The 13,021-nt window shown below is 49.8% G+C and overlaps 2 protein-coding genes across 2 annotated transcripts; one reads left to right on the top strand and one right to left on the bottom strand.

The window, feature by feature from the left end:
- Positions 1-618: 618 nt before the first annotated feature.
- Positions 619-3,789, top strand: PV06_01391 (uncharacterized protein). Its single transcript, XM_016401992.1, has 2 exons — positions 619-1,772; positions 1,821-3,789. Exons 1-2 carry the CDS (start codon positions 1,006-1,008, stop codon positions 3,508-3,510), a joined length of 2,457 nt encoding a protein of 818 aa, XP_016269045.1. The 5' UTR covers positions 619-1,005; the 3' UTR covers positions 3,511-3,789.
- Positions 3,790-8,383: 4,594 nt separating this feature from the next.
- On the bottom strand, positions 8,384-12,495 carry PV06_01390 (uncharacterized protein). The gene has a single exon (XM_016401991.1). The coding sequence runs from the start codon at positions 11,937-11,939 to the stop codon at positions 9,066-9,068; it is 2,874 nt and encodes a 957-aa protein (XP_016269044.1). The 5' UTR covers positions 11,940-12,495; the 3' UTR covers positions 8,384-9,065.
- Positions 12,496-13,021: the final 526 nt, after the last annotated feature.

Raw genomic sequence — 13,021 nt, 5'->3', positions numbered from 1 at the left:
GTGCCCCGTGTCTTGCATCCCGTGTGCCCCCATCCACGTCCCTCCCTCAGCCTGGTGGCTTCTCTCTCGGGCGTCTTGAGTCAGCCCTGTCGTCTCGGTCATCTGACGGATCGTTGTTGCAGCAAGGTAGTTGGTGATGGTGTGGGGGACGTGCAAGGGCGGTCTGCATGAAGATGCTCAACGCTGGTCAGCAGGTCGTCGATGGTAGCATAATGAGAGAGATTATTCAAGCTGACTTGTGGGAAGGCCGAGCATGTGCAAGACGGTGGAGCGAACAGGGTCAAGGTCGAGTTGGCACAGGCCCGATCGACAGAGTGCAGCAGGCGAAAAGACGCGAGAGGCTCGGCGGCCACTGGGCTGCCCTGGGCGGAGCGTTCTAGGGGCGCCACAGGGGGTCCCGGTGGCCCATTGAGGAGGATGGTTAGGGTAGGCGAGGTCCAACACACAGAGAGAGAGACAGATATCAACGTCGCACCAAGACCACTTGACATGCAATGTGACGTGATAAGAACGTGCCTATATCAGCCGGCGCAAAAGAAAAAAGCAAAGGTGTCTGACCCTTGATTTAAGGAGTCCCTGGGACACAGCCGTGGTGTCCTAGCCTCACCACCGAGAACGCGTCGCGAGAGTTGACAAAACAGGCCCTAAATTTACCCGTAGACCCCTACGACCCGCCTGGAAGTTAGCCCCCTGTCCCCATTTTAGCACTCGCACAGGGGCTTTCGGCCGTTCATATCCGCGTCAGCCTTGATTATCTCACCTGTCATACAAGGCTCTTTCTCGTGGCTTCAACGCCATTTCCCCAGATTGTCAAATCCACCACCCACCACCGCATGACCGAACACGACCCTCGATCAAATCTCAACCTACGTACCCTGATTACACTGGCCCTAAATATCCTTATATGCTCGCCCATTCATACCAGCACTGCTACCATTCCCTCTCACCTACCTACCTAGTTATGAGCAGTAGCCGCCATTTCCCTCCCTCCCTCACGCTCGACCCATGGCTCCAAAGATCGAGAAATGGTCACTGGGAATCCTGAATGACAAAGAGACTGAGGAAGTCCCCGGAACCGTCCTCCTCCTGTCCTCCACCCGCAATGAACCCCTCGGACTCGAGCATCAACATGCTCGGAGGAGTTCTTCCTCTATGCCCGCGCAGCCTCTCACTCCTCCCTTGAGACGTCCCTCACACCAGACCAAGAAAAAGACAAGAGACGGCCAGTTCATCCTGGACCCGCAGCCAGATGACTCCTTGAACGACCCGCTGAACTGGCCGGCCTGGAGAAGAGATGTTGCCTTGCTGTCCCTTGGATTCTACTGCATGGTCGGTGGAGGTATCACCCCCATCCTGGCCGCAGGTTTCAACAACGTTGCCGAGACTTACGATGTGTCTTACTCGAGGGTGGCCTTGACGACGGGATTGTACATGATGGGCCTCGGTGTTGGCAGTGTCATATTTTCCCCTACCGCCATTCTTTGGGGTAAACGTCCCGTCTATCTGGGCTCTGCTGTCATGTTCATTGTCACCTCAGTCTGGTGCGCCGTGGCCCCCAGCTACGCCCAACTCGCCACAGCTCGCGTGTTCCAGGGCATTTCGGTGAGCCCAGTGGAATGTCTGCCCTCGGCCACCATTGCAGAGATCTTCTTCTTGCATGAACGTGCCTTCCGAGTCGGCATTTACACTCTTCTTCTCCTGGGCGGAAAGAATTTAGTCCCTCTGGTCAGTGCTGTCATCATCGGTGCAAAAGATTGGAGATGGGTCTTTTGGTAAGTCCTTGAGCCATCACCCGCCAACCCAATACTCACAGTTTCCAGGGTTGTCACCATGGTCGTGGGCTTCTGCTTCTGCCTTTTGTTCTTTTTCGTGCCGGAGACATTCTGGGACCGGACGCCCAGACCCAAGTCCAGGAGGCCAACTCACCAACGAAGTCTATCCAGCATCCTCCGTCATCCCTTGGCCAATGCGAAGCCACACGAACCACAGCCGAACATGGCCGACCCTGCGGCTTTACGAGAGGCCATTGAGAAGACAATGACACCCAGACAGCACATGTTGCATGAGCAAAACGTTCATGCTAGATTCGAAGATGTAATCGACGCGACCAAAGATGATGCGGAGAGTACAAAGTCGACCAACGACAAGTCAGAAGCCATTGATCATGCTCGTCACACTGAGGAAACTAATCAACCCATCTCGGAGGGAAGCACTGCCTATGGATCGTATGACGAGAAAGAGGAGGAACAAGCCAACAAGGTGGTACAGGCGAATGAACCAGTGAAGGAGACGTCAGGAAGAAGAAGACCCAAACCTACTGGACTGTCCATGCCACCACCACCGGACCTACGTGGTTTGCCACCACAGTGGAATGATGGAAACAATGATGACAAGACTCCGACCAAGGGGCCTCGCACTTCGTCAGGTAATCCAGTTATCATTGAGCCAGAAGCCAGTCCACCAGCCAAAGGATCTCCAGCACCGTATTTACACAACCTCAATTCGCCCTACTATTTGGAGTTGGAGAAGAATAACGACTATCTCCGTCACCACAACATCCCGACTACCCAACCAGCTCAGGCAGCTGGCATAGAACAACAGGGTGCCGTGCCAGGAACATCTCCCAATCCGGTTTCGGTGCCCGTGACTGCCTTTCAGAGTCCTACTGCTTCGGAAAAGTCGAGGACAACCGAGGATTACTTCCCTAGTCCAAGTCCTCAAATCGCGCGGTACACGACGACTCTCCGTCACGCACCTCCAAAGTCTTACCTTCAAACCCTCAAGCCGTGGAATGGAAGACTTTCGAAATCTAATTGGTTTCTGGTGGCTTGCCGGCCTTTTATACTGTTTGCCTATCCTAGCGTCCTCTGGTCGGCGCTTGTGTATTCGTTGTCGGTGGGCTGGCTGATTGTGCTATCGGAGTCGATAAGCTCCATCTACAAGAATCGTGAAGCCTACAATTTCACTTCATTACAGGCCGGCCTTGTCTATATTTCTCCATTTGTTGGAGGCGTGCTTGGTACTGCAGTTGCCGGCAAAGTGTCAGATATCATCGTACGATACATGTCTCGGAAGAACGGTGGTGTGTACGAACCCGAATTTCGACTTGTCATGGGCATTCCTATTGCGATCACTACGGCGATCGGGTTGATGGGATTCGGCTGGTCCGCCCAAGAGCGTGACAATTGGATCGTTCCAACCATCTTCTTTGGGCTGATTTCTTTCGGTTGTTCCCTGGGCAGCACGACGTCCATCACCTTTTGTGTCGACAGCTATCGACAATATGCTGGTGAAGCACTCGTAACTTTGAATTTCAGCAAGAATATCTTCCACGGTTTGGTGTTTAGTTTGTTCTTTGCGACATGGTTGGAGGATGATGGGCCACGGACCACTTTTTTGGCCATTGGAGCCATTCAGGTCATCTGTCTCATCAGCACTATTCCCATGTACATCTACGGCAAACGAGCAAGGATGTGGACTGTCCGGAAGGGTTTCATGGAGAAGTTTTAGGGGGGAAACAGAGTTGATCTTGTTTCTTATCACATCATAGCGATGGAAGAGCTTCGGGTTTTGGGCTTTTAGGCATTTGAGGAGTTTCTGGGGATTGCATTAGATTGCGAAGACTATTTATCTCATCAAACGGAGTACAAGGAAGGGATTGACATTGGACGAATGGAGTTGCTGTGGTTTGCTGTTCCTGGAGACGACTTTCCATTGCATCGTTAGAATCTGGAGTAATGATTTTTGAAGATATAATGATATGATGTGATTAAGATTTGTGAATGATATGAAGATGAAGATTTAAGATTCGAAGCTTGACTTGGTTTTTGTTTTGTTTTGCTTTTTTTTTCGTTCATCCGGCTTCAAGGGGGCCACTCACCGAAACAAACGTCTGTACAGTAAACATCATCGGTGGACTTTCTCGTCGTCCACACCGTCGGACGGGTCCAGTACGAGTTTTTCAAAGTAGTCGAAGTTTGTAACATGACGGGTTCTCCGCAGACCCTCAAAATGTGTTACAGTACTCCGTATATTTAGACACGTTCAGACATCCATGATGAATAGGATCACAGGCAACCCGTGGGACCATGTATCGGCTCTTCGGGTAGATATGCGGCTCGTGACGAGGCTCAAGATAGAAAAGAACAGAAACGAATGACCAACGGGAGTACTCCGTACGAGGGGACGTGATCCGAGTACGATCATCATCAGTGAGGCATACTGCGCAGGAGTCATGATGGATGATCAAGGCTGATCTTGATCGGTTACATGGATGTCTGCGTGATGTGCCTAGCGTCTGTGTCTTTTGGATCTGGGAAAAAGTGAATGACGTTGTTGTTGTTGTTCATATCACAATGGTCCAAAAATAGAGAAGAATTGGGAATCTCAGTATCGAACACTTGTAATACCGGATTACGGAGTGTACCACCCAGATCAATTTTTCGGAATTCCGAGCGAGGTATTGTGAGAAAGTTGCCAACACCGGAACGACAAGGACAAGGACAAGGACAAGGACAACAAGGACAACAAGGACAAACGATGGCTTTTACAGTACCATCCGGCGTTCCTGTCCCATCATCATACCGACTACCCGTTGTTCTGTCGGAGGATCCATGTACTCCGTAAACATCTAACTCGTAGTTGTTCAATCAAGCCGTAACGGATGAGAAATTGAATGTCCATGTCAAAAGTCGTCCGTGAGGATACGAAAGTATTAACTCTGTACGAGTCCAACGGTAAAAAAAAAGTACGAGTTAGTAAATTCCCTCACTCCACTCTATTGTTGTGCTACTCGGTACCAAGATCGCCCCAAGATCGAGCCCAAGGCCCTTTCTGGAATTGCTGCCTGAGTCACGCGTTTCAATGATGGAAGGGGGAAGGGAAGATTTAGCCTGGCTAAATTTGGACCCCCACTGCCTTGTCATAGTATGTACGGAGTACAGTACTCCGTACCCATTGTAGGAACTCATAATACCTACACTACTGTTGGATACTCAATGGTATCCATGTCCGTCTCCGTATTCCGTTCCTACCGAAAGGGGAAAAGGAACTTTAACAGAGTGACAGTCAACTTGTTTTGGATAATGAACGAAACATCAAAACAAACCATTATTGATCGACCGACCCGACATGGTCTCTGGACTCTGAAGCCTCAGAATAGATCCCCAGACCAAAAAAAGGCACAGGACCTTTACTCGGTACATATAGATTCTTTTGTTTTCCACGAGGACCGACCACCTTAGATGGTGCAGGCGTACGGAGTACAGTAGTAGTGTGTTACTCGTAGCGTCTCCAAAGATGATCGGCACTTCTACCATCTTTTTTTTTGGCGCATCAATCTTGTCAATGTGACTCACTCAACCCCATTGTACTCCTCCTCCTCCTCCTCCCCCCCCGCTGGCGAGGTAGAATGAAGTATTTCCAAGAATTGGGAGTTACAGTAGTTTCGAAAAAGCCGAGGGATTTTTTTTTTGGTTTTGTTACTAGGGGGGAAAAAGGCCTGGCGCAAGGCAGACATTCAGCCACATTACATGGAGGCAGGGAAGGGGAAGGGGGAAGATCCAATCGGCGCGGGATCGAGAGTACGTGGGGAATATACTGTACGGGTAGTATAATAGGTCCAGTGAGTCTGCGAAGGAGTCTTGTGTGAGTCTGCCCTGGCAGATTATAAGCGTACACTACGGTAGTTCGTTTAAACAATTTAACTCGTACCTCGTATACTCACTCGGGGCGCCATGACGACCTTGTGCATGTCTTTTGACGAGCATCAAAGCCTAATAAGTCGAGAGATCAATTCGGCAGGTGGAACTTCCAAAGGAGGTGGAAAAAAAAGAGGGTCGAAAGAGCAGGCAGAAATCAATGATGTCCAGCGAATACAGTAGATTACAGTCAAGACTACATACTCACTGAGTCAATCCGTAGGTGTCGGGGATTTGTCAATTAATCATCCTACAAAGGTCCAGACCGATAAGAGTGGCCTTGGTTCATTATTCAGCAAGGTCATCATGGGGCAACCTTTTTGGGTCGGATATGGTCGCCCTACGATACACAGCAAGGTGGGTTTACACCGGGTTACGGAATGACTGGACTACTTGCCATGGCCAATTGTTTATTTGGGGTCCAAACGCGATCATGTATTCTCTTTACGAGTAAGTTAGTGAGTCCGTCCTGGTGCAAGTGGTAGGGCAGGGCAAAGGGGGGGGGATAAGGAAAAGAACGGGGGACAGAAGACGAGAAGGTCCGACGAGGGTCATCTGACGCGTTTACGAGTACTGAATTCTCCATCCCCCCGGGGGGCTTCTTGTGAGATGGGAACGTGTCAGTAAATAGGCAGCAAAGATAAAATATCTCGCAACGTGTACGTGGTAAATCTCGCAGCCTTGAGGGAAAATCGGCGAAATCGAGAAATCTCGGGCCGGTGATATTGTAAAGTTGCTACCGGAGAACCACCACTACCCTGTAGGGTATTAACTCATGAACCTGACGTCGTCGCCTTGTTCCCATTTCCCAGCAACACGGCGCCGCCGGGACCCCCAAGGGAAACGAAAAAGACAGGCACAAGGATAGAACAGACTTCCCTAGTCCCTTCTCGCTTGAATCTGTACAGTTAGTCACTCCTCGATCCAGGTAGTTTGTCCAATCCCCTCCTTTTGAGCGTTTGCCGTGGGTATCCAATTTTTTTCCTTCTTTCTTTTCTGGCTTCGGGGATTCCGCTCAGACTTGTCCTCAAATGTACGAGGGTATGAGTCGAAAGCACTACCGTACTCGGTACAGTACAAGACTTGTCTACCTTCTACAGATACTCCGTATTATCCTTGAGCCAAACAACAGATCCCCCCCCGTCCATAAGTCATGGCCAATCTAATTTACTCCCAAGAAATGTGACCAACGATGTAACGCCGAATGTTCAGCATGACTCTTTTCTTTCTCGTCTCGTACTCTTTTTTGTTCTTCCCAAGAAGATCCACGGACCCTTGCACATGGGTCAATCAACCCTCCGCTTGGGACCAGCCGGATGACGATGATGATGATGATGATGCCACATGGCTGAGCCTTCTTTCACCTTTCTCGCCGAAAGGTACGAACAAGGTAAAGGGCTTCTCCTCCCTCCCCCCCCCCTGCCCGCCCCCATTGGTATAGGTATAGCGTCCTTTTGGTTTGGGAACGGACCAATACTCTTTCCATGTTTGACTTGTTGTTCGTGTCTATGTATATCAAGGCAGACCCTTGGGGATATCTTGACGATTCTGACCCGACACACACACCTCCCCCGAGTGCATCACTGCTTTGCTTGCACACACCCACACTACGCCCCCATCTTGTCGTTGCCACCTATCTGGGGACTTGTGAATAACTTGTGGCAAATATTCGTCACTTGTTGTACCGTATCATATTACGCTCCTTCGGTGGTGGCGTGCGTGTTGTGTTACCACCGGTCATTATTGACTTGCATATCTGACAACAAAAGCCACCCCCCCGGTGCCCTCCAAAGGAACTTTTGGTTTGGAAAGAAAACAAGTCAAAAAAGCAGGGGCTGTGTTGCGAACGGACCAGGGGGGGTTCAAGGAGGAGGAGGATGAACTCGGACCCTAGACCTATTCAATCTTGACCAAAGCTAGGCTTCAGTGTTTTCGTTTCTGTGGTGAAGAGTCATTCCGACAGACAAAGGTACTCCTCGAGAACTGGTATAAAAAAAAGGGCGTGGAAGGGGGAACTGAGGAGAGAGCAAGTTCTCATTCCAGATATACATATATCAGCACATCGAGACATCTTTTTGCCGGCTGACAAAGAAAATCACCGTTGTCGTTTTCCCTCATGGAAGAGGAGGGATCATCATCCTCACGACAAAGAAGCACATCACACGACAAGCCATCGACATCAAGCCGAAAAGACCCAAAAAGGAAAAGAACATCAGGATCCAGACCATCTTCCACTACGTCCTTTACCGACTCACCGGAATCTTCTCAACAACACCACCACCACCACCACCAAAGAACTTCGTTTGTCCCAGAAGAAGCAGAAACGACAGAAACCATCTTGGACGATTTTTCCTTGGAAGACATTGATACCGACTTTTGGAGTGACCACGCAGCCATCAGGTCGACGAGTCAACGTCCTCAAAGAACGACGACGACGACGAGGCAAGGCGTCGAGGCCGAAATCGAACCCACCAGTCCCAAAGGTAAAGGTCGAGAAATGATGAGTAGCAACAACAACAACAACAACAACCACCAATCTCATCAGTCCACCAGGGACAGTAATACTTCCCGTTCCTCGAATGCTGCCACCGGAAGTAATACTTCCTCCTCCTCCTCCGCCACCAACAAGGGCAAGGATAAGAATGATCAACATCAACAACAACAACAACAACAACAACAACAACGACGGTCCGGCAGTGGAAGTGGAAGTGGAAGTGGTGGTCGTTCGAGATTGGTCTCTGGGGTGTTTGTGAGATATTAATGATAAAAAAACTCGCAAAGTGAGCCGCCCATGGGGGAAGAAAGGACAAGTTTTGATTTTTGCACGCATCAAAAACTCTCTCTCTCTCTCTCTCTCACACACACACACACATCTTTTCACACGAAACGTCGACATATCCCCGTCCTCCACTTTGCTCTTGTAAGCTTTTACCTACCTCACCTGGGGTTTATACCACTGTCCATGTATACAACTTTGTACTTTTAGTGTCTACTCTCGATATGATATATCTTTATGGAGTACTCCGTATCAGGTGGAAAGAATTCTCATGTCTGATTAAAATACGACTTTCGCTCAAAGAATATTTACTGACTGAAAGGTCGGTGTTGATCTGGATTGTACCCGTACGAGTAGCCAGAATATCTTTTCATTGAAATCAGACATTAGCAATCCACCAACTAATTGACATCTTCCACTCATATGAGCAAGACTTTCTTTCTTTTGAAGTGCTATTTTTGAAAATTCAACGCCGATGATCCCATATATTAACCCCGCATCCATATAGCATCGTTCCGCCACACGTGGGCAAAGCTCGTCTAATTCTATTTCAAAATCGTTTGTATCATTTCTGTTGATCCAACTGCCTCCTATCGTGGGGGACTTTGCGTTAGGTTCTTCTTGAGTTCTGGCATCCCCGGCACCGGTACCCGGCTGACTTGCGGCGGTGAATGCATTTGTTGAGAGAAGGCGTTGCCAGGCACATAGCGACTGGGGCTAGCCGTGTCTGCGGGCGGGGACCCTGATGCCGAAGGGCCAGAGGGTCGATAAGGTTGCTGTTGCTGACCATAGTTCAACGGAGCCACATTAGACCATCCCGACTGAGACGCTGTTGGGTGAGTCGTTTGTTGGTTTGTGTCTTCAAAATAACTAACTCTCTCGCGTTGGGAAGCATCGACGGGAACTTGTGGTGAAAGTCCCGGAACCGTCGGGATAGTGCGAGAGCCCAATCGAGAAGGGTCGTTGCTTTCTGACACCGAGAGACCACTGTGACGGGCTGCACGACGGCGGCCAGTCGTTGACTCGCGTTTCAGGAGGTTCTTGACTTCCTCCACATCCTGCGACCGCTGCTTGTTCAGAACAAGCTCTTGGTGCTGATCGAGTGGTTCTGCAGGATCGACCGCAACGTCTCGCTGGATCAAGTGACTGAGCGCGGCAGCTTCTGAAGCTTCAACACCGGTTGACATACCCAGAAAATCAGTCTTCTGAGATTCTGTCTTTTCCAGGTTGTTCTGATCCCGTTCTGGGGACTTTAAAGGTACCAATCTGCTCTTGTCCTTGGCGTCATCGAACTCTACCGCATTCTTCTTCGCAATATCATCGGTGATGGTGACAGAGTATGTTGGATTCGCTTTGTCACCAGCAGGAGGGAAAAAGCCACCAGGACCGTAGAGAGGGATCTTCCGCAAGGCCAGAGTAAGCGCACACATGAACTTGCTTCGCCTAGCCGCCCGCACTGATTCATTGGCCCAGTTGGACTTGTGACGAATCTCGAGCCTCAGCTCCATCTTACTCTGGTCAGACACATCTAGCACTTCAATATCGATGTCCGGCTGGAAGTCACGGGCGTTGTCCTTGTCGCGGACGAAGAGGGTCATTTCTTTCTTTAGAAGATCAATGTCTTCGAAAGTGGTGTCAAAGCTGACAAAAATGCTGATCTGCTCTCGCATCGCTTTGCTGCGGGAAATGTTGTCAATCCATAGAGCGTTGAGGACAATGTTGGGAACCTGTGTTCGTCTCTGGTCTTTGACACGTCGGAAGACTGTGTACAATAGCGACATGCGTTCCACCACATACTGATTATCGGTAATGTCTACTCTGTCACCCACGTCGAATGGATGCTTGACAAATAGAAAGATGCAAGAACCGAGAATCTCCTGGGCGCTGACCGCGAAGACGAAAGACATTGAGAGCAACGCGGTACCTGCAGTCGCCAACGTTGTTGTGAAGTTTTTGTTCAGCCAGGCAACGAAGATGAAAATTACAGCCACAAAGACAACCGTGCATAGCAGGTTGTCAAGCACATGAATGGCTTGATCAACGTCGTGCATGCTGCTTGCGATGGATTGACGTTGTCGGCCAAACTCTGTGACACGAAGAATCATCTCGTCCAGTGAAATGTCACCGTTGCCATCCACGTCGAGAACTTCGAAGGCTTCGTGAGCTTCATTCTCCTGTTCCGAGCCAAGAACGTCGACTAGATCGTCAATTCCGAGCGCGTCTTTGCCTTCAAGAACAAAGGACATCCAGATACGCCTAGCTAGAGCCTCTGCCGAGTGCTTTCGCTCGAGTGCTTGCACAACGATAGAATGTGACGCTGTTGGGTTGAAGACCTTCTTTCCGGTGATCTCTTGGGCGACATTCCCAAAGGCTGATGTTACCTTGTCACCCACACGAGCAACGTTCTGAATAAGTCTCATGGGAGTTGCAGAGCCAGATCTCTTGTGACCTTTCAGAAGACTTGTCCGTTTGCTGGCGTCGGCGAGATCCAGGATGTCGTTGATTAGGTAATCTTCCTCTAGGAACTCTCGCGAATACATGGGAAACATCTTCCGCGACGCATCGTAGAGGATTGTGATAAGGTGTATATTGTATTTGGATTCCTTGATTCTGTCATCGAAAGTCTTTCGGTGATAGCTGATTGAGAGAAGCTGGATAAGCAATTTCTCGCCTAAGAAGATCAAAGTTGAGAACAAGCAGGCGAAGAGGATGTTCTTGACGATGGATTCCCAATCCTTGAGACCCGTTTCTCCGCGCGCTCTCTGGTCGGGATTCAGGGTCATGATCGGAACAAAAGTGGTCAATGAGACGACTGCCCATCCTACCAGAGACAGGGGAATTTCGAGGGCGGTCAGGACCAAAGCATACTTCCGTGTGCCAGAACTGACGACGCCGCTGAAGAATTGGAACAAGTAAGGCAAAAATCTGGCCAGCAGCTTTGAACCCCACAAAGACGCCCATAATACCTCGATCCAAGAGAAGAACCATACAATCTTGACCCCTCCAATGCGTGCATTGGGAGCAGCAGTGGCACCAATGACGATGGGAATGGCGATTGCCAATGCCAGCGGCGCGACGTAGATGAAGTAGCGAGTGATGACCGAGGAATTGTAGATTTTCATGTAAATTCTGCCAGCAGCGTTCAATTTGCCATCGTCACGCGTCTTGTTCTCCAGCCCTTGATCTTTGTATCTTCTCCGTCTTCCCTCCGGACCTCTGTTGAAATAGTGGTGCTCTTCGGTCTTTTCATTAAGCCCTTCGCTCGAGTCTGTATTTTGGTCCGCACGGCTAGGAGAGAGGCCTTGCTTCCGGGCACCAGTGGCACTGCCGGCGGTGGTGACCCGGGTCATGGGGATATCGATGGTGATATCGTTGGGATTGCTCATGGTTCTGTCTCTGGATGTCTTGTGAGTAAGTGGTTGAAATCCTTCTCTTGAAAATCTGTTATAGCCCTTATGTGACATGTCTGTGCGGGTGATGTCACCGAGCGGAGCAAGTGAAGAAAAGATTGTGGGCAGTGAAGCCCCAGTGAAATGATCTGCTCAGTAGCCGATCGGGAAGTCGAGGACGCTCTGCCAGAGAGACGGAGGTGCGACTGATGAATTGAAGCAGTCTCCCAGAGAGCTGTGTTGTTCTGTTTGAGGTTCAAGCGAATGTATTCGGTCAAACGGGTGTTCGCAGATGAATGTACAGTAGAAAACGATGGCGACGATCAACGAAAGTGGTGGTTTACGTATGTAGGACGATGGAGATGAAGTTGCGGAGACAAAAGAAGTGTCAGTAGCCGCAGCTAGATCGTGATGCTGTATGTGAACAATAATGAAAATAGAGGGAACGAGCACAAAGAAATATGTTGAACGTGAAAGGAGATATGAAATGAGGTCGTATGTCTCTCGAATGCTCTCTCTTGCTCACGTTTTTTTCTCCCTCCCTTGACCCTGAAGCCTGCGGCGGATTCCGTGACCGAATTCCCAATGCGTCTGCAGTGTGATGATATTTTCGCTGGCGATGGAATCGAGATGACGAAGGGGGGAAGTTGGTGGAACTGGAAAAACTGGAGCGACAGGGAAGAAATGATGATTGTTTGGACGAGGGAATTCAGGAACCGCAGGCATCGTGGCCACTCACAGCCTCAGTTCAATCCGCCTGCGCCCTTTGTTACCCACGCTTGCTGGTCTTGGGTAAAAACATCCTGGCATGTCACGCCTGTCAATCATCCTTCGCCCATCCAGTGCTGGGGCACTGTGAGGCCCGGAGCATGGGTGTCCACGGTTGTGGCGTCCACCATGGTTACGACTGATACCTAGTCTGAAACACCGCCAGGCATTGCTCTCCCATAAGCCCCAGATGTCTCGACGCACCTCAATTTTTATTGCTAATTGATGGGACATAGATCACTACAACAGTATTCTCGACCTTTTCAACATATCACATGCTGGCATGCAGGTCTCACAACATCTATGGAGTATAAGGGGCTGTGCAAAGTATCCTGATGGACGGACGAGCACGAACACCTGATAGCACGAAGAAGTATTGTACTGCTCAG

The sequence above is a fragment of the Exophiala oligosperma genome, assembly GCF_000835515.1.
Source record: "Exophiala oligosperma strain CBS 72588 unplaced genomic scaffold supercont1.1, whole genome shotgun sequence".
Classification (NCBI taxonomy): Eukaryota; Fungi; Ascomycota; class Eurotiomycetes; order Chaetothyriales; family Herpotrichiellaceae; genus Exophiala; species Exophiala oligosperma.
This window is presented reverse-complemented; position numbering and strand designations above follow the sequence as displayed.